The sequence below is a fragment of the Crocuta crocuta genome, unplaced genomic scaffold (assembly GCF_008692635.1).
Source record: "Crocuta crocuta isolate KB4526 unplaced genomic scaffold, BGI_CrCroc_1.0 scaffold108, whole genome shotgun sequence".
Lineage (NCBI taxonomy): Eukaryota > Metazoa > Chordata > Mammalia > Carnivora > Hyaenidae > Crocuta > Crocuta crocuta.
The window spans coordinates 6,783,533-6,805,975 of NW_027532825.1; the positions used below are offsets into that span (position 1 = coordinate 6,783,533).

The 22,443-nt window shown below is 45.2% G+C and overlaps 1 protein-coding gene across 1 annotated transcript in view; it reads left to right on the forward strand.

Moving 5' to 3' along the window:
* Window positions 1–22,443, forward strand: part of GLI3 (GLI family zinc finger 3) — a 270,413-nt gene that overhangs the window by 165,133 nt on the left and 82,837 nt on the right. Inside the window, 3 exon segments of the mRNA XM_077781156.1 lie at window positions 7,341–7,543; window positions 10,641–10,787; window positions 15,651–15,852. Of these exon segments, the coding sequence (XP_077637282.1) occupies window positions 7,341–7,543; window positions 10,641–10,787; window positions 15,651–15,852 (552 nt within the window).

The window sequence follows — 22,443 nt, forward strand, 5'->3', positions numbered from 1 at the left end:
TGTCTCAAAAATAAATAAAACTATTAAAAAAAGAAGTGCATACTGCCTGAAAACATGCTGGTACTAAAAATGCTAAAATGCTGACATTCTTAGATCCAGATAACTTGGACATTGAGAGTAACCTAAAAAATTTTTTAACGTTTATTTATATTTGAGAGGGAGAGAGTGATGAAGAGAGTACTAGCGGGTGGNAGGGAGACAGAGAACCTGAAGCAGATTCCAGGCTCCGAGCCTTCAGCCTACACCTCAATGCGGGGATCAAACCCACAAACCAAAAAGTTGTGACTTGAGCCCAAGTCAGCCTGGGAGGAACTTTTCTAATGTTGATTTGAAATAATGTCAACTTTTCCATTTGTGGATGTAAACGACTTTTATATTCAGACATAAATAAGAAATAAAAATAAGAAAATCATTTGGGAAAACCCTTTGAAATAATGTTTTACCATTAAAACGAATATTTCTCTGTTTTATTTGTTACAGAAATGAACCATAGCTCTTGAATTTTATAGAAAATAGTATTCAGCCCCCTAGCGTTAATGTGTACAACAAGCAATGTTCTCACCTTCATCTTCAGTGGCCACTTCCATTCAAATCAGATCTACATTTTGTCATGCAGTGCACGTTCCATATTTTTTGTAAGCAGCATGCATCTGGAAGCTTCCTGTTGGTGCTTTCAGTCTCCTCAGATAACACTGGCTCAGCCGTAGCTGGTTAGACACTCGTGTGTATATGCCGTTCATCCTGTGCGGCTATAAACTCTTTGAAAGCAGGGACCAAATGATCATATATTATGTTTCCTGAAATTTCTCCAAGTGCTGAGATTATAATGGATTGTTAGTAAGTGGCTTTTCTGGGAAATGATTATCAAATGAACATATCATTGAAAGTATTCATCTGTGGTAGTTACGTGTGTAGTTTATAAAAACTGAAATCCAACATGCTAAGTTTGTAAAAGCCCGAAGTCAGTTATACATTCATGGGAAATACTCCTTAGCTATACAGGTGATGGCATTGGGATCTGAAATGGAACCATCTTATTAGCTAGGGCTGTGGCAGCTATTTTTTTTTTAATCTTTATTTATTTTTGAGAGAAAGAGGGGGAGAGAGAACCCCAAACAGGCTCCGAACTGTCAGTGCAGAGCCTGATGCGGGGCTTGACCCCATGAACTGTGAGATCATGGCCTGAGCCAAAACGAAGAGTCAGATACTTAACCAACTGAGCCACCCAGGCAGTTTAACGGAGCAGATATTTACACAGCGGCGGAAGGCCCCCAAAGTGTTAGGAAAGCCTCTGGGACTAGCAGAAGTCGGAAGCAGTTACCATCCCTGATCTGAAGTTGCAGATGGAGGGGAAAGTGATTCAGTGCAGCTAGAGGCTAGGACACGGTCATGCTTCCGGAGCTGTGGCCTGGGATTGGAATGCCACCAGTAAAACTCCAGTCAGCAAGAGCAAGTGAGGGAAATAAATACCTTGTCTCTTGCTCCAGGACCAGCTCCTGCCAGGGCGTCTCATTAGTAGAATCCAGAGGGAAAGTCAGCCCATCCAGTGAGCCCATGAAGACCAGGCTCCCTGGGCATGCAGCGTTTCCTGGGGTACGGCTGGCAGATAGAGAGTAATCCACACAACCGTCTGTACACTTCAGGGTCGCGTGGTACTCCTGGGACAGAGGTTATTTGGAAGCTCACCCCGGATAGAGGAAAAGATGAAGTCCAGGATTGTGCAAATTTCTGACGGCGTGCAGCGTATTAGCTGTGGACGCTTGTGTTATTTGTTTCCTGCACTGAATGGAAAGCTAATTTTTATTATAAAGTTTGATTTATTAAAACCGTGCTTATTGAATAATTAATTAGTTGGTTAAAAATACATTATAAGGGATAACTCCCCTTTGTTCTCCGTTAGGCCACTTCTTGAATATGAAGAGTATCTACTGGTTATACAAAGCACAAAATGAAACACAAAATAAACTTGTTAGGTAGAAAAATCCCAACATTTCAGTCTTCTGGTAGTTGGAGTCCTCATGCAAAGGTGCAAGAAGTATGTGTACATTTTCAGTGTCCCAAGCGATGTGAAAGCCATTGTAATAATCCAGCATATAAACCTGGTTTAATGCTCTCATAATGGGTAATGCAGGTGATTAAATACTGTGATTTTAATCTTGGCATTTCAGTAACCCACTAAGATAGATGAAAAGGCAGTAACAAATTGGATTATATAATGTTATTTCATTCTAACTAAGAAGTCCAGTTATTCTCTGCAATACATGTTTTTGTTTTTAAGTTTATCATAGTATTGCTGTTAGACAATGCTCTAATAAGAATCCTCTATTCTTTTCATCCTAACCTTGTAAAAACCCTAATCCTAAGTCAAATTATCTCCACAAACACAACTTTATATTGTTTTATTGTCTTTTTGGGAGAACACCAAAATGATCCCCACCTTCTTTGTCATCTGAAGCTGTTCTTCATTTACCTGTTGGGCAATGTGGAAACCACACAAGAGCCATTCACTGGGCCTTCATGGCCTTCGAAGAACGGGAAGCAGAATAGGGGACGCCATCCCTGGGTGGGCGTGCCAGGCCTCGATCACATGAGCCAACATGAAGGGGTAATGGGACATCACCTGTACCCCGACAGCCCTCCGTGGTTTGGGGCTCTGCTTCCCAGACAGTAGTTCGTATGATCTAGTTTGGAGGGTCCCAGGCATACTTCTATACTCTGATGACAACATAAACGGCACCGAATCTCTGTTCTTGGAGCAGGTTCTAAGTGTCAGTATTCTTCCCAGAATGTCTGTTTGTTGTTTGGGTTTTTCTCTCCATGGTTTTTGCCACCTTCAGTGACCAAGCCACATACAGCCCCAGAACAGGGAGAGAACAGAAAGCTATAAAGGCAGAGAAAGGCACAGGAAGCCAACAGTACTCTTCAATTCCATCTCTGTGTATCTACTAAAAATATAAACCAAAAACGAGACAGCTGTAATTTCTTTTCCTGGTGGTACTGTAATCCCCAGTGCAGATTTTTAGCATGCTTGGCAAATATTTACCGGGTCAAGTTTATGATACTTTGTGAAAGAACATATGTCATTTAAATTTTTTAACGTTTATTTATCACTGAGAGACAGAGACAGAGCATGATCGTGGGAGGGGCAGAGGGAGGGGGAGACACAGAATCTGAAGCAGGCTCCGGGGTCTGAACTGTCAGCACAGAGCCCAGTGCCGGACTTGAACCCACAAACCGTGAGATCATGACCTGAGCGGAAGTTGGACGCTCAACCGACTGAGTCACCCGGGCACCCCAGAAGATATGTCGTTTATATGGCAGATTTTGTGGGTGCCTTCTCCACACCTCCCACCTTCTCTTCCTTCAACAGAATCCATCCCTCTGGTTGTCATCTTGAATGATGCTTCCATACCGCAGTGAACACATCCACCTGTGATATTTAAAGAACTCAACCTGCCCTCTCAGATTTGCTTTAGAGCTTAAAACAAAATAACTGGCAGATGATCTCGCTGCCCAGAATTTGGAACAGCAGGGAAATTGGAAATGGGTGTCCAAAAGTCTTGCCATTTGGACACTTGTTTGCTGAGTTCAGAGTCCAACACACAAGTTCTGCTGGATGGTTCTGAGGACCACCAAGAACATCAGCGACCACCACCATTTACGGAGTGCCCAGGGCACATTTTAGTGTTGGTATACCGAGTCCCTCCCAGGAGGGCGCTATTGTTCCATGTTGTGCATGAGGGGACTTAACCTTCAGTGACAGAGTCAGTAACAGACTACATTCAAGTTCAGTGTTTTCAAAGCTCTTGTATTTAATTACTGAGTTTGGGGTGCCTCGGTGGCTCAGTCGGTTAAGCGTCCGACTTCGGCTCAGGTCATGATCTCACAGTCTGTGAGTTCGAGCCCCACGTCAGGCTCTGTGCTGACAGCTCAGAGCCTGGAGGCTGCTTCAGATTCTCTTCAGCCTCTTTCTCTGCCCCTCCCCTGCTCGTGCTCTGTCTCTCTCTGAAAAATAAATAAACATAAACTTAAAAAAATTACTGAGTTCATGCTTTAACTACCTTGTGTGGTTTTACGATTTTACTTGGAAATCCGAGGAGGTGCTTCTAGGGCTCTGTGGGTTTGGGGAATGAAGCAGGCAGGTATGCTTTAAAAAGAGGTTTCCAATATTTCAGTGTTTGAAAATCGCAGAGCATGCTGTATTTGCCATCCCTAATACGTAGGCATGTTTATTTATGTGTATGCATATTAGGAGTAGAACAAATTAGTATAATATGTATGTATGCATGCATGCATTGAGCATTTATTAGATACCAGACTCAGTGCATGTGGTTTTCCTTAGATTAAGTTGCCAAGACCCTCCCCCCCAGGGGGTAGGAATCCTCCCCATTTTACCGGTTAGGACTAAGGGAGGTTGGGCATTGCATACAGAGTCACAGAGGGGCCGTCCACGTGGGTTCCCCTCAGCTCCCGGCCCCTTCCATGGTGCCACTGCTCTGGTGGCCTGACTCCCCGTGTCCAGGATTCCTGATGGCCCCCTTACTGGCTTACCCTTATGGAGCATTTTCCTGTTTGTATCCTGGGGCTGGCTGGCCTCTGAATTCTAGATGCTTTGTTGCTTTAGGGCAATTAAATAACTTGACAGCTTTCTTATTTGCATTCCTGTCTGAAGGCATGTCCTGCCACCTTGTTCAGGAATAAGTGACCCCGTATCTCCTCAGCATCATGTCTCTGGAAGGTACATGTGTGAACCTGACATTTACCACAGCGGGTGAAGGTTCCTGACTTTGCCTCCTCGAGGAACGAGCTCTCTTCTCTGCTGTTGCTTCTTCTGGGTGTGCAGAGGGGGGCGGGGCCCTGGTGTCTTGAGGGGAGGTCGTGACCACGTCTCGGTCGCTCACTGCCATTTGCTACTTACAGTTCTCTTCAGTGGGTTTGGGTCAAGTGCAAGTGAGAGCGGGTGCCGATGTCAGATTTCCGTGGGCTTGCAGGAGGAGAAGGGCCTCTCCTGGCTTCCTTGTTTTGTTCGGACTGGTGACCAACCCGGCCCCACCTCTGGAATTTCCATGTTGTTCTGGAAGCTGGGTTTGGTTTTTTGTTGTTGTTGTTGTTTCTTTTACTTTTTTGGGTTCTTTTTCTCCCGTGCGTGATTCTTCAAAATGAAATCTAGGCCTCTAGGAATATTCTCACAACCCTGGCAATTCTGGAATTCCAGAAGAATTACAGGTTGCAATTTTTGTCTAAAAGGAAAAAAGAAATGCCACCGCCCCCACCGATTTTTAGTCAGAACTGTTGAGACCGAGTGTGTTGTGGATCACAAGCTATCAATCACTTTGTGGATTTCTTGAGGTGTTTGCTTTTCCACCTCTCTCCTGTGTTGGTCTCTCATCATAAATCTACAGATAAATTTGTATTTTGTAGGAATTACCTTTGAATCAGACTGGAAAGATTGCTTTTCCTTTCCAGTAAAAAGGGAATTAATGAACTGGAGGCTCCTTCAGGATCTAAAGTAGCAACGTTGTCTGAGGAGAACTTTGGATTTAACCAGCGACACAGACCCAACTTGTTTTGTCATAAAGAGCTAAAACAGGAGGGACTCTTAGGTTGTGCTGATTTCTATTTGAGTGTAATTTTACTAATTTCTGAGTGGGTATGGAAAGCCTTGAGTTATTTTGAAAAGAAATTGCTGTTTTCAGGTGGTGAGTTCTCCCTCTGCCCACATGTAAATTTAGAAAACTCTGGATTTTTATTTTGCTTCACTCAAAGTGGCATCTGAATAACAAATAAAAAGCCTCACTTTCTTTTTTTAGTTCAAAGTGAAAAAGAGTAAGAAAGAGCAAATGAGAATCAAACCCCCCCCCCCGCCAGCAGACCATATTTCACCCTCTTTTATTTTCTACTGAGAGAAAATGCATTATCTGATCTTTGGTTTCATTTATTTCGTGCCTCACTGTGCACTTGGTGGAGCTCGCTTCTCCCAAGATTATGTTCTGACAGGGTGATAGGACCCAGCACCCGGCCGGCCGTGCGCCTCTGCTCCAGGAGGCGTGATGAAAAAATGTTTCTCCCCTCCCTTTCATCTGATGCCTAAAGCCACAGTGGTGTAAGAGGCATTTGCCCTTTTCAGTAGATCTGTCTCTATCACCACCTCTCATTTTTACGGCTGTCCCCTCTGTGAATGAGGAAGCAGAGAGCACAGGCGTTCAGCCTATTGTGGCCAGTTCACTGGATTATCCACACAAACATTTTTTATTAGAGAAGAAACCAGGCGGTGAGGGAGGCAGATGCACAAAGTGGCCGTTCTAGAAACTTCTATTCCCCCAGGGGAAGGAATCCCCAGGAGGGATTCAGGCCATGATGGCAGCAGTGTTTTAGAATTTTATGGGCGCCTGGGTGGCTCAGTCGGTTAAGCGTCTGACTTCGGCTCAGGTCATGATCTCACGGTTCGTGGGTTCGAGCCCCGCGTCGGGCTCTGTGCTGACTGCCAGCTCAGAGCCTGGAACTTGTTTTCAGATTCTGTATCTCCCTCTCTCTGACCCTGCCCTGCTCACGCTGTCTCTTTCTCTCTCTCTCTCTGAGAAATAAATAAAACATAAAAAACAATTTTAAAAAATTATTTTCATGAGCACGTTATACGCAAGACATGAGCGTGATCAACTTCAGTACTTCATTGCTGGGTGTGGCTGACCAGGGTGGCGCTGGAAACATGAATGTCAGAGGAAGGGCTCCCTCCATGCTGGTCACAAAGAGGAGGAGCGGTCTTCCAAACGGGGAAGCCCAGATCTGTGGAGCTGGTTTTGCTCACACCCCAAGACCCTTGCCATAAGCGGCTTGCAGACGTTTGCAATTAGCCCCCTTTATTTGTGGACAACTCGGCTGTGCGCGTGACCAGATGACTTTGCAGTTCCTTTTTTCTTTCTTTCTTCTTTAGTGCAACACCATGATGGTGAGAGGTACGTCTGCAGTAGTGAAACTAATGTTCAGGTCAAATGGAACATATAATCACAGAACTGGGCTCAACTCAGGCCCTGGTGTGTAGAATTTCTTGTCATAAAGAAAGCCAGAGGCCAACCTTTATTTTTCTGTACTCAGAGTGCCACGAAATTTCTCAGAGGTTAATTTTTTTTTTGCCCAAATAATTGTGTAGTAACATTCTACCTGCGTTTGTCACCATGATTTTAAGGTAATGGTACCGGAGAGGTACCAAAGACTGATATCTTTTCCCCCAAGACACCTTGAGTTCCCTTAAAATCTTTCTTCTTTTCCTTCGCAGCCAGCCTGTGCCTGTGGAGATATTTGTCTCACCCGCACCTCTTGTGTCTGGTTTTCTTTTTACCCAGGCCTTCTGCCTTATCTAGTAGCCCAACGTATTCAGACCTGCCCTTCATCAGGATCTCCCCGCACCGGAACCCCGCTGCAGCCTCTGAGCCCCCCTTCAGCCCTCCGCACCCCTACATCAACCCCTACATGGACTACATCCGGTCTCTTCATAGCCCGTCCCTCTCCATGATCTCGGCAGCCCGGGGGCTCAGCCCTACAGATGGTAAGTCAGTTCCTGACCATCCCTCTTACCCTGTCCCACCCATCGTGCCTCACCTGGAATGTGGTCCAAAGCAGCTCTGATGTTGACTGAATGTTTCCCGTGTCCTGGATGCTGTGCTAAGTGCTTTCAGAGCGTGCTTTCACGTTAGCATTGGGACACCTCCTTGGGGGTGTGGGTACCGTCTTCACTTTTAGGTGAGGAGAGCTATGTGCGGGGGGGCCGTGTAACATGGAGCATGGCCCATTGGCTACTAGGTGGTGGAGATGGAACTCGGGGACTCCAAAGACCTTGCTCGCATCCACTGTTCTGCTCTACAGCTCCACGTGCACACAGCACACACATGTGACCAACCATTGTGCTTACCCTTCGATGGAGACTTTTGTTCTGCCCGTCTGAGAGGCACGCTTATGCGGATGTGTCTGTTAGATCAGCCGATCTCCAATTGCGCTGTGCACGAGGACGACCCAGGGATGATGATAAAATGTGACCTGTGCGGGTGGGTCTGGGGGGTGCCGAAGCTCTGCACGCTGTCAAGCTTCCAGGTGCTGTTAGCACTGTTGGTCTGTGGACAGCGCTCTGAGCAGCAAGTCCTAGAGAACAAGATGGTCTGGATCTGTTGCACATACCCTTCACCCTTGACCGTGCCCGGCGAAAACCGGAAGAGGGATGTACGGGAAAAGAGTCAGACTTTGACTTTAATTTGATTATACTTCGTGCTCATTTTAAGCTCTCAAGGGTCAAATTCCTGATGGTCCCATCAGCTTCCCAATTAATTACTTCTCACAAGACTCTTTAATTGGAGCTGTGTATTCGGTAACTGTCAAATTATAAAACATTCCTTTGATTCGGGAAGAGGCTTTCCCATCACATGCACACGGATACAAACTCCCTTGCCCACCATTGCTGGAATCTGAATTAAGGTCCAGAATGGCGTGAGCCATTTAATTAGAAATAACACGGTATGAGTTTTCTACAGCAGCCCACAATCGCCGGTGCTTGCGTAGGAGCACACAGGAACGCCACGCGGTCTGCCTCCCTGAGCAGTGGTGCACGGCCCACGTGCAGACCTCTTCTGGGGCTGGCCGTGCGCGGTGGGAAAAGCTGGGGGGGGGGAGCCACAGGAGGTTTCTCCGTGAATATCTCTTCAGCTGTTGTCCAGGAGCAGCTGTGGTCCAGCAATGGCTGTTGGCTCGTTTCTCTCCTTCGGAGTCAGTGCAGTGGATAGAGTTGTAAGGGACCTAAGGAGTAAGTTGTACCATTTGGACAAGATTCACATGCAAGAAAAAAAATAATAAAACTTAATGTAAGAGAATCAGACCCAAGTTAAGTTCTTCTGTCTTGGATTTGGTTTTACGGTGGGGAAGAAGTGGATTGCTTGGGAGTTCATGGGAATGAGAACGCAGGAGAGCAGAGGGACCGGGCGGTGCGGGGGGCCAGCTCACGACAGACTTGGAATGACACGTGGCTTGCAGAAATTCCGTCAGGCCGGTGGAAAGTGGCACCTCTAGTTAAAGTGCCTTCTCATCTGTTTTCCACAGTATTCAATGATGAGTATGAATAAGAATTCTTCGAATTTTTTAATGTTTCCTTATTTTTGAGAGGGGGAGAGAGAGAGACAGATAGAGCACAAGCGAGGGAGGGGCAGAGAGAGAGGGAGACAGAATCTGAAGCAGGCTCCGGGCTCTGAGCTGTCAGCACAGAGCCCTACACTGAGCCTGAACCCAACCACGAACCATGAGATCATGACCCGAGTCGATGTCGGTTGCTCAACCGACTGAAGCCCCCAGGTGCCCCTGAATAAAACATGCTTTGACTGATTGTTCTTCCTTCCTCTTCCTGCCTCTCAAGAGTCTAATTAATACTCCATCACATAAAGTCAAGTCACAGATGTTTCTCACATGTAGTCTGCAATGTATATATGTATTTATATGTATATTTTTATCGCGAAAAATGAATGGAGGCACAGAGGTAAAACATCCACAGACCCACTGCTAAAATCCTCATGCTTCTACCTAGTAATTGTAAAACGAATTTTCACTGATGGAATGCTACGTGCTAAACACTTGGCACGGGTTGTTGCAGCCATTGCTGCCAGCAACCCCTTGCAGCAGTGAGAGAGGGAGCGGGGATTTGCATCCAGCTCCTGGAGAAGCTAGAGACCACCCTCGGAACTGGTACAGCATCTCGCCGCTTTTACTCATAAATTGGCAGTGGGAACGCATGATTATCCCACTCTTACTGAGCTGACTCTTGCCAGTCAATTGCCCCAGATTGATAGGTATATTTCCTTTTTGATTTTGTAATGAAAAAGTGGGGGGGAAGCACTAAAATTATGGAACACAAAATTGCAGCTTCTCAGCCCGTCATGTGTTATTAAAGCTCTGCTGCCTTTCCCCCTTGTAAGCCCTGGGCCCTCCAGGTAGTGAGAGCTGACTCAGTCACGCCTGCCTGAAGCAGGGGAGTGTTCTGAGTGTGTCCGGAAAGATATCACAGTGGTCTGAGATGTCTACCGCTGTAAGAAATGTGAACCTACAGTGATTTCATGTAAGAAACGACTTACTTTGGGGGCGGGGCGGGGGGGCATGAGAAGGGGAATAGATGTACATTCTAATCATTTGGAACTATTGATTATTTCTTTAAACTAGCCTTTAAAAATGTTATAATGTATTTTATTCTATTTCTCAGTCTTATTTTCATTTTTTTCTATCCTTTTAAAAAATTTCTTACTGAAAGCCAAGTTAGTTAACATATAGCGTAATAATGGTTTTGGGAGTAGGATTTAGTGATTCATCACTTACATAGAACACCCAGTGCTCATCCCAAGAGTGTCCTCCTTAATGCCCCTCACCCCGTTAGCCCTTCCCCCCACCCAGCACCCCACCAGCACCCCTCAGTTTGGTCTCTTTCTATCTTATTTGTCAAATAGAAGCTATCTAGCAGACTTCAGTGAAAACACAGTTTGAGCTCAAGAAGTGTTAGTAGAATGAGCCATAGAAGGAATTACTGACGTGGTCAGCACGGCAGATGGACTTTGTCTCCAGAATAGCTTCTTGGTAACCTCCTTCCAACTAGTCACCGTGCTTTCCTTCTCTTCTAGCCCCCCATGCCGGGGTCAGCCCAGCGGAATACTATCACCAGATGGCTCTGCTAGCTGGCCAGCGCAGCCCCTATGCAGACATCCTTCCTTCCGCAGCCACCGCTGGTGCCGGGGCCATCCACATGGAATATCTTCACGCCATGGACAGTAAGTGATGGGGGATGGGGCTGTTTTCTCTAGTCCTCAGACGCTAACCCGAGATTATAGAGGAAGATGCAAAGATGAGGTCATTGTCTAACTTTAGATACCAGAGGAGGGGAAAGAATATCTGGTGCTCTCCTTTCCTTGGTTCGTTAAGAAGCTTCCACAGATTTGGCCATCCTGGGACCCCTCGCAGAGCTCAGGGATAGCAATGAGCTAGAAGATGCAGTGATTGTAATTCAGCAGCTGTATAAAAACCTTCGCCTGCCCTGATTGTCTTGATAACAAAATAAGGAAACGTGTTGGATGTACTGTCACTCAGTTCACTCCTTGGTTTTCTGGATTTTATGCTTTAGAAATTGATTTTTTTACATCTGTACTTGCTTTTTAAATTTTTCCATGAATTTGTTTTGCCTCGTAGGTTTTCTTTACATGAAAAATTATATTTCATGAAGATCTTTTATCTAGGAAAAATCAAAAGCATTTCCAAACCAGAGCTATTTTTAGGACATAACAGTAGAAGATAATGGCATCATTTGATGCCTTTTTTAAAAAGTTTTTTTAATGTTTATTTTTGAGAGAGAGAGACACAGAGCATGAGTGGGAAAGGGGCAGAGAGAAAGGGAGACAAAGAATCTGAAGTGGGCTCCAGGCTCTGTGCTGTCAGCACAGACCCCGACACAGGGCTTGAACTCACGAACTGCTAGATCATGACCTGAGCTGAAGTTGGATGCTTAACCGACTGAGCCACCCAGGCGCCCCGATGCTTTTTTATCACTTACTTTTGGATCCCTCAAGGCCTCTGATGATTCCTTTGGGTCACTTATCTAGACATGTAGACAAATGAGCCTATGAATATCATGGTTCAGAATATCAGTTCTTATTTATTCAGATGCCGTAAGTTCCATTTGCCAGGTGCCAGCAAGAGGAAGTGAAGCATCATCGGAGGTGTCAGTGAAAGCCACAACCCTTTGAATATGACAACCGTACAGCTATGAGCTGGGCGTTGCTCTGGGTTTTGTTTGTTTTTCCCAGTAGCAGTGATTTTTCATTTACGGTCTGTCCTGGACTCTTATGTGACAAAGGTATACCTTGGTCAGCTCGCTAGCAGTGGTGAGTCATTCAGCCTTCAGGTTTGGAGTAAAGAGAGGGTGATAGGCTTACACAGAGTAAGATCTACAGCCTTAGTCTCCTTACGGCCATGAACCAACGCAGCTATGTCACATAGGATCCTATGTTACATAGGATCCTAATGTGCGGTGGTTTCCATTGGGGAGTTCGTTACCACACACAAAGTAGAAGAACCGTGTTATAGCTTCTGCGGGGCTTTCGTTGCTGGCTTTGTAGAGTCAAGAGCTTACATTTCAAATTCATCATAACCACATTTCAATTAGGGATTGTTGAAAAAAACAAGTTCAGTGTTATTATGCAAATTAGTTATTTAAAAATCTGCAAATAAAGAATTAAAATAGGGGAGAATCCTTGGAAGGTCAGCCCATATTACCTTCTGTATTTGATGAGAACGTGTTTAGTCAGGCAATGGCGGTTTTTATCTAAATAAAGGATGAAGCTACCCTTTTACTTTGTAAAAACTAATTAAAGGAATTTTAATTTGCCTGAGTATATGGTAAATTGATTGTCATTAAGTAGGAATTTAGATGTCCTATCATTCATCACATAAAAAGAAACCTCCTTTTCCTTTGTCAGAATTTTTTATTAGAGCAGAGAAACAAAACAATTAACAGAAAGCCAGATCGGAGATTTCTGTGTTGGAACAGTAAGAATGCTCGGGCTTGTATTTCAGAAGGAATCTGTATAATCGGTGAAGAACTGGGCTTGTTATTTAATTTATTGATTTATTTTGAGAGAAATAGAAAGATAGGAAAGCGGGGGGGAGGAGAGAGAGAGAGAGAGAATCCCAAGTAGGTTCTGTATGGAGCCCAATGCAGGGCTTGAACTCTCAAATTGTGAACCAGAATCAAGAGTTGGACACAACAGACTGAGCCACCCAGGTGCCCCTTTTTCAGCTATTTTTAAAATGTTCACCATGTTGTTTAGCTGTTCCCCTCGACAGAGGATTCCAAAGCACTGTTCCAAAATGCTGACTTTCTCTGTTTGCCTGGTTATCAGAGGGTTAAGAAGAGTATATCAAAGGGTTGGAAAGTCCTTAAAATATGATCTTCCTTCTAACATAATGGAAATAGCGTTCAGTTAAACACAACATAAGAAGGGTGCCCAGCATTTCAATCGTAGGAGACTTTTCCAGTGGAGAAACAAAATAATTATAAATTAAAGTCCTACATTGGAAGTGCACCTGCAGTAGCCAAGCCTGGCTGGGATCTAGCTGGTCACTGGGACCCATGTGACACAGGTCTTCAGGACTCTTCAGATGGGAGAAACCACAAGAAACTGGTTTTAGATGAGCACTTGACTTTTTAATGTGCCCGCAAAGGGCCTATCTGGGTTTCAGCCCCTTGCAGGGTAGAGTATTCCTATGTTGCATGTTTGAATAAGCAAGTCTGTTTTATGGCTCTAATTCTACTTTTGGGGATGAATGACCTTACAAGATAGGAGAGGAAGTAATCTCTACAAAGAACGTTCTAGAGTTGAGGGCTCCTGCAAACCACATTATTGGTATTGGTGGAAACAGGCTTATATAAGAGCCCATCTTGGAGCGCAGGCATGGGCAATGTGAAGGCTTCCATAGCAGAGATGAAGGAAGGCCTCTGGGCTCTCTCTTTGGAAGATATAAGGGGGTGTAAGGCCTTTGTCGCTTTATAGCATCAGATGGCCGCCTTATCTAATCAGTGATTTAAAAAATTAGAGGTATTCCAGAGATGATCTCTGTCTAGAATGTCCTGTTACTCTTAACTCCTCCAGTTAACTGAGACCCATTGAGAAGGGTTATTGCTGAGGATTATATGCAAGTGGACAGTAAGTCTGGTTCGTTCTTGGAGTCATTTGGAAGTGGAAAGTGTTTCTTCCTCGAAAGCTATGATGAAGTTAGCCTCTCCTAGTCAGTAAATGTGAAACATTTATGTGTGAGGCAGATGCTATAATAAAAGTAAGATGCTGATTTAAACACTGAAAGATGTGTACATAGTTGGGATAGCTATATTTTCTACTAGTGTGGCCTAAATCAGGCCTGTGATGAATTCAATCTAAATGAAGAAACCCAATTTTGAATGTATCTAAAAGAAAAGTTTGAGTAGGTACCATATTCATCTTTCACATTGGTTTTCCAGTACCATACATGGATGCCACTAACTTAACTCCCTAAGTTCCAGTTTGTCATTTGTTTTTTAACTACAAAGTATATCTCTTTACTCTGTAATGTTATCTATAGAATCTTTCATATTCTTCTATTTCATTTCATTAAATTTCTTGAAACATGTCGGATAGTTACCTTGTGTCAAGGTTCATGATGAAGAAAATATTCCTATTGAATTTTCCAGAGGCCCAAGTGTCTTGCTTGACTTTTTTCTATAAAAAAGGGCTTACCTTCTACTTCAGTGTTCTGGGTAACACTAAATTGCAGTGTTTACATATGTAGGTGTACCCATACTATGAAATAGAAAACCTCCCTTATTACTCAAAGCTAATCATGTTTGATTTGCCTCTTATGGAGTGGGAATATGTTCTCATTCTTTCAGTAAACTTTAGTTTGATGACTGTAATGTAAATGTGACTTTAGAAACCACAGGAGTGTGGGCCTCTGGGACACATTGATACTAGTCCCTGAAATCCAGACTTCTAGTTATCTATGAAATTGAAGGTAAATGGGCATTTAATTTTGAACTCTTTAGATAAAAAGCATTGCATCAAGTTGGCATGCGTTTAAGTATGAGTCACTGACCTTCAGATTAGAACTTTATCGGCGGAATCTTAAAAAAGAGTGAGATTCCTAATAATAAATGCTTTATTATCCCTGACTGGAGAAGCAAGGTCCAGAGAAAATAGCTCCATCAAATGTCATTATAATGTTTGCATGGTTTCCCCTCCCCCGTAAGGAATCTGGGTTTTCTAGATTTGGAAAATCTGCAAAGAAACTGCATCCTGAGATTTGTAATGTTTAGTGGGACTCATGCCTCTGGTACAGGGGACCGAGGCAGGGCTCCTCAGGGTAGGCAGAGGGGAGTGGGGAGAGAGGATTCCCTGTCATGGGGGGCTGCCCTCTGTATCACAGGCTGTTCAACAGGATCCTTGGCCTCCACGCCCTAGATAGGAGTAGCACCCCATCAACTGTGATACCAAAACGTCGTCACATGTCCCCCGAGGGCATAGTTGCCCCCGATTGAAAGCCATTAATTTAGGATAATGTATTTATCGGTTGTTTTAGTAAAGCTCTAAGTATACATGGATCAGATAACTACAGAAATCATGGGGAAGCGAGGGCCTAACTAAGCTGAGTTTTCAATCCAAGGATACTTTAATTCATTTTCTTCTTCGGCTCATTGCCTTAAAATGGTTGTGTGTGGGGATGGGGGTGGGGGGTGTTGTGTGACTGTGGGAACCACTGTCTTCGTCGCTTGTGGTGAATTAATGATGGGAATATCTAAGCAGCCGTCAGATTCATAAATCACTAGAAATGAGAGGGATAACACATAAAAGTCTTTCCCTTTTGTTTAGCAATTTATCATTTTGCCTGCACATTAATAAACAGAGCTCCCCTGAGGTAAGCCCTGGAAGATAAATATTTCTCCCTAATTTCCTCAATTGTAGCCAGTAGATCACAAGTGGGTGGAGACGTACTCAACACCACCAAGTTGCCGGCTTCTTACCCTTTGCTTCTTCGACCCAGACGAGTAGCGATATATAGGTGCTGAGTACAACCACAGGTAATCAGGCTCCGTTTTGTTTATATAACAGGCACCAGATTCCCCAGCCCCAGGCTGTCAGCCAGGCCGAGCCGAAAACGTACACTGTCCATATCACCGCTGTCCGATCACAGCTTTGACCTTCAGACTATGATAAGGACATCTCCCAACTCCTTGGTCACGATTCTCAATAATTCCCGCAGCAGCTCCTCAGCAAGTGGCTCCTATGGTCACTTGTCTGCAAGTGCAATCAGGTACGTATTTCCCCTGGATCCATTACGTGTTTCTTTAATAAAGGGTCAGCGCTCGACCGGCCCCGCATTTGCAGGACTGACTGCCTCTGAGGACAAATATGGTCACATGACACTGGGCCTGACCTGGGATGCTAGTCAGATATCACTGCAATGAGTGGGTTTTAGAGCCAGTTATTGGGCCAGTAATATTTTTTGGCAGACTTTAGTGAGGATCCCATACGTAGGCGCTGACGTGCTCACTTATGAGGGAATCCACTGTGTAGAGGCAGTGATTATGGCAAGTCTTTCCTCCAAGCGCCTCTTAATAATTCGAGTTCTCTAGAGAGAAAACCAACTGCATACCTGGCCATCTAACACACGGAGGAACAGGAGCAGAAATCAAAAGTCCAGGCATGGCATAATTCATGGCTGTTCACTACGGGGGGAAAGGTGTACAAAGAGAAGGTGTCAGCAGGGTTTTTAATCTAATAGGAAAGAAATGTGATGACATTGGAAGACATACATGGCCGAGGAAATGGGGCAAACGAAGTATTTTTTGCCTATTAAGTATATTTAGTTTAATTTGAAAGATCTCTAATGTCACCCTCCTTTGCCGTGCACCGGGAACATTTTGACACTTCCTATGGTGGTTCACTGTGTCTGTACTTGTACGTGAAGGGACAAACACAGGCTTCTGTCAACATGCTTACTGTAAAATACTTCTCACTGCTAATGATCAAACTTGGGCTGATGTCAATAAGTAGGGAATCAAAGTAAGCCAAGCGATGACTTGTAGATGTGTTCATACTGCTTTTGTCAGCTAATCACTTACTGGTTTGAATGCCTAGAATTAGATCGTATTCCAGTTGATTCATTATGCCACCCTGATCATCACCTTTAGCTATCCTTTCCCCTGAGTTTTTCTCCCATAATTTTAAGGAGTCAAAGACTAGCAATCTTTTTGAACTGGAGTTTTGCAAACCACGGATGATTCCTTGCTTTGAGAAGCACATATCAAAGGCTGTCTTCACTTGCTTTGAATAATTGAGGATTTGTTTATTGGTGTGTTTCCACAAGTGGAGAGTAGCTTGAGTTCTTAGTGTTCTGTGATGGATATTCATAGTAGAGAAGCCTCAACAGTCTGGAAACAAAAGAGTTAGCAGTAGTAACATATCTTATGAGCCAATGACGAATACCACTATTTTTTCAACAAGGTTCTCAATTACAGCTTTAATTCTTTGCTTGTTCAAGATCAGTAATGTTCCTTGGCACACACGTTAGTGTTTAAATATTGTAAATCCCCATGTTGACATGATGTCATTTTCTTCTGCTTCTCTTTGTTCTTTTCCTATGCTCATTGAAGTGTAGGAACATGGAGCAGAAAGCAAGTGACTCTGCTTGTATGATAGTCATCAGTCCATAGAGAGAGGGCCTGGGGCATCTTCAAGATTAGCCACAACGGTACCAGATGTAGGTTTGGAGGTGAGCACGATTCAGGTTTCAGGAGGGCTTCCTAACTGTCCTTGCCCATCGGCTCTTGGATTCAGTGTTCACATTTGTGAGCTACAGACAAGACACCCCTCAATAGGAAAGGACCCATTTTATGAACGCTGACGTGGATCTGCAGTGCCGGCATGAAGACCTTTCACCACGGGCAGTGCCTGGACCACTGATCCTGGATGGTCCGTCCAGGAGATGAGCTACCACGGCCTGACCACGGGACCCCCCAGGACCCTCCCAGTCAGGCTCTGAGGAAGTGTGCCCTGTTCAGAGCCATAGCCTGGCTGCCCCTGCACTCTGGACAAATACTTGTAGCCTCACAGACTGCCAGTGACCGTATGTTGGTCTGCTGAAATTATGGAACTAGTGTGTGGCTTGACTCAAGGCCACCTCATCGAAGCGGGAGAGATATGGCGTGCCAGGATATTTACAAATGATACACACACAGAATCACTTGTAAGCATTTATTTTTCTTGCTTCTATTTAAGTTTTCCTCCTTCTGGCTCTCTGCCCAGCTGGCCTGACTTTTTCCAGCATCTAAGAGCCTCAGATTAGAATACGGTGCATCGATGGTCACAACGTTGTCTTTCTTTAGTCTTTAGTCTTACCCCTGCCTCATCTTCTCTGCCTTCTTGATCTGCTCGCCTCTGTCTAGGTTATCCATTACCAGGATCCTGACTTGGCTTGATCATTTCCCCCTGGCTCCAAGGAGCGGCCATGGACCCTGTCGTTCTCATTAGAGCTGGAAGAGGAAGTTTGCATTTGGCCCGGCCACCATGCGCTCATGTTCTTCCTCGCCTTTGGATCCTTTCCATTGGTCTTCTCTCTGGCAGCCTGCCCTCTCGTTCTTCAGTAGACAGCCCATGTGTGTTAGGATCAGACATAGCTTTTAATGCATAAAGGCAATGCAGATGACCCAGGACACAATCAGCGTGCCATATAATACAATAATTAGAATCAGTATCGTCAGCATCGTTTGCCTGTCCTTTGGCGGGAGTGATGTTAGTGCTTTGCTTACCCTGTTCTCAGTTTGAATTCATGCACTAAAAATGACTTGGGAAATAATCAGTGAGTGGTAGGACCAGCGGATGGCAGGATAAAAGAACACAGAAAGCTAGAAAGGGTAGCTAACTTTGTCTGGAGGGCAAGACACGGGAGCAACTGTGGACTTAGGATGCGTGTAATCTCTGCTGTGGTTGGTGCAAGGCACTCTCATTGTTTTCACATCACGGTGATTTCAGAAAGCAAACTCTTCCTCTTGTTTTATGCATCAATGTGGTAGGCCTCTGCAAGAGAAAGTTGGAGAAGGTCAAATGCCAATACTCCCAATTCCCTTCTTTTTTTTTTTAATGTTTACTTATTTTTGAGAGAGACAGACAGACAGACAGACACAGAGTGTGAGCAGATGAGAGGCAGAGAGAGGGAGACACAGAATCCAAAGCAGGCTTCAGGCTCCTAGCTGTCAGCACAGAGCCCAACGCGGGGCTCGAACTCACAAACCTTGAGACTGTGACCTGAGCTGAAGTTGGACGCTTAACCCCCTGAGCCACCCAGGTGCCCCATCCAATTCCCTGCTGTTTCACTGACCCCTTACGCATTTGGCTTTTGCACTGTTTCAATACCTAACCTGCTTCTGACATCAGCAGCACACAGAGCAATGTTGTTGGTTAAGTTGTAAGGAGGACCGTCAGTTTTCTAACAAACGGCGTAGCGATCTTCTTCACCTGGCGGTCCGGTCCAGATGGTATTCTCCAAGAGGCTGCTCACAGGTTTGCCACTATTTGAAACTCCTGTGTTTGCTGGCTCATCCAGAACTTTGCTGTTTGCGTCCCCTCTGCTAGAACACAGGTGCCAGAGGGTTGTGTGTCTTGTTCACGGCTGCGCACTTCCCCACAACTCTGTGCCTTGTCACCTTGCCGCCACTCAGTGGATATTTCTTGAGTGAGTAAATGAAGGAGCTCTTTAGTGATTAATTAGAATTCTCATCACCACCTTTATTAAAGGAACTTCCTATGTGGTAGATGAATAATTTTGATTTTCAGAATGTTACAGTCTTTATGAACACTATATTATATGTCCATAGGTTGGTAGCTATAGAGACAGAGAGGGATGGATACAAAACAAAGGGATAAAAAAAGCAAGTGTCTCTCTTTGTGTCTGGTTCTTGTGTTTATATATTTCTTAATATTTTTAGAGTGTTATAAAAACACCATAGAAAGCATGTATCGGGGTGCCTGAGTGACTCAGTTGATTAAGCGTCCGACTCGACTTGGGCTCAGGTCATGATCTCACAGTTTATGGGATGGAGCCCCGCGTCGAGCTCTGTGCTGACAGGGAGAGAGCCTGCTTGGGATTCTGTTTCCCTCTCTCTCTGCCCCTCCCCGACTCATGCTTGCTCACATTCTCTTTTTCTCTCTCAAAATAAATAAACATTTGGAAAAAAAAAAAAAAAGCAAGCAGGTATTTATTCACCAAAGCCCCTTGGCATATTTAAACACAATACTTGATTATCATGTCTCACTTTTCAAGCATCTTGTCCAAACATCCACCAGAAGCCTTTCTTCTTACATATACCAGGACTAAAATGACCGTTCAGAAAACCCCCACGCACTTAGAAAGGTTGTGAAATATTTGACTGTCTCAAGAAGTTTTAACTTGTCCGACCCCCTGAAGACTCCTGTCTAAGCCTAGGTGATTTCTGTTTATCAAAGACAACCTCCAACCTCCGCTCTGTGTGGTTAAGGCGGGGGTTATAAATACCCAGTCAATGGAGGTCCCGTAGAAATACCTCCCCTTGAGGTTGCTACCTTCCCCTGGAGATTGAGCCACTGTCAGAAGAGAGGGCTTCCCAGTGACCCTCCTCTCCCCGTTGTCTTCTGGCAAACATGAACAGAAAGATGAGGAGCCCACTTATATCTAATCCCCCTGTTCCAACGTTCCAGCTTTGACCGTAATGACCAAGACAGAGATGGGTGTGTGCCCTTCATGGTTTGGGGTCTGGCGTGGCCAGGACAGACATCTCCCCGGAAGTGGGAGTCAGATGCCGATCACCGCGGCGCTACCAGTGGGAACAGGCTGCTGGCTGCCAGCACTGCGGGCCCCGGCTGGGGATGGGACAGCCTGTGTGTCCCTGTCCTGCAGCAGAAGGCCGACTGTATCTTCCGAAAGTGGTGACACACTTCTCCCCCAGTGACAGCGAAAGCGAAGGATGCTAATGGAGAAAGGTCGTTTTTATTTACCGCCATAGGTCGCCATCGGGTCTATATAGCACTTCATTTGATCAGTTAGTCATTCACTCCGCAGAGATTTAGCTGCATACTCAACTCTGTGCTGGTCACTGTGCTGGGCGTGGGGGCTACCGAGATGGGGGAGAGGCATGATCGCTGCCCTCACGGAACTCGTCAAGGGAAGAAGCCTCCGATCAGGTCTGAAAGAACGAGTGAGGCAGATGCGACCCTGCAACGGGAAGAGCCTGGCTGTTGAGGACTGTCAGCAGCCTGGGGCGCCAGATGGCAGTAAGTGGGGAGTGTGCCCCACAGTCTGAGGTTGGAGGCAGGCAGGGGCCAGGCTGTGCCGTTCCTGGGCCCCTGATCCAGAGCAGCAGGAAGCCGTCAAAGCTCCCAAGGAGGCTGCACTGTGTTAGGGTCCAGGGTCTTGATTCTCAGGGAGGCTCGTGGGCTGGATCAGAGGCGCTCAGCCTCTTACGGGGCAGAGCCTGGTACATCCCAGCCTTGAACTTCGTCTTTCTGTCCCCCAAGCCTTTCTGCTCTTAGAAATCTCCCAGGGGAGGCACGATTAAAAGGCCTGGAGGAAGTGCTCTTCATAACAGGGGAATAGTATTAATACCTGAGGACACCTTTGAAAAACTGGTAACATTTTTCTAACGTCCGCAGGGCCAAGCAGTTACATGATTTGGGTGCTTCCCACCGCGTTCATTGGAGAGCACGTCACTGCTGTTCACGCTCACGGACGTCTTGTCTGTTGTTTTGTACATGGCCCGTGGCATTTTAAAGCCTTTTGAAACCCTTCTGTCATGTAAAGCCAGCTGGGTTTTTGTCCAAGGCAAGATTCACAGAGCGCTTTTGCATCAGTGCAGGCATGGGAGTGATACCTGTTTTGTGAGTGTGCGGGTCTCACTCGTGTGCTCACTGCTTCCGAGGATGCTGGCTTTTCCAGTAAACTTGTTCTGGGAGCTTTTACGGATGGAAGGGGAAACTTTATTTTTCTGCTTTCCTATTGTAGCATGCGCAGGGGTGTGTGTCCTGGGGCCTCTCCATACACAAGTCCTAATAGGTGTCGGCCTATAGGGAGGGGCAGGGAAAGAGAGAGAGTCCCAAGCAGGCTCTGCAGCGTCAGCAAAACTGGAAAGAATTGGTCTTCCTTTGAATGACTGTGAAGGAAATTCCACGGCTGTGACCAGCACAATCCCGTTAACGCAACAGCCACAGAGCAGCCACAAAGTAGTTTTGATTAGGAAGCCTCCTCACCACCCCCCATTTTTCTTTCTTCTCTCTTCTTAAAGCCAGTGTCTCAAACTGGGGGTCCCTTCTGTTACCAGGCATTGACTATTGCCTAACTTGATCTCTGACTCCAGTTTCATGAGCCAAAGAGCTTAGAGATATGGGAGACTGAAAAGCTTTTCCCCATTGGATTCTTCACACAGAAATTACAGTATGAAGTTTCTTTCTTTTTTATTTTGTTTAAGTTTATTTATTTTGAGAGAGAGAGGTAGGGAGGAGCAGGGAGAGAGAGAGAATCCCAAGCAAGTTCTGCAATGTTAGCAGAGCCCGATGTGGGACTCGAACTCACAAACCATGAGATCATGACCTGAGCTGAAATCAAGAGTCGGACGCTTGACCGACTAAGTCACCCAGGTGCCCCAGTAGCATGAAGTTTCTTGATCCCAGTGGTGCGGCCTCAAGTAATACATCGTAAAGGTATCATGTGCATTTCTGTTAAGGGTGTTTCAGAAATTCACATCTGAGCAAAATACAACCACTAGAACAATGAAAAACACATTTCTAAGGAGTTAGCATTGATTGTATATTGAAAATAATACCTTCCCAAGAGGTTCCAAGAGGCGCCACATGTCCTTTACCCTTCATGTAAGCA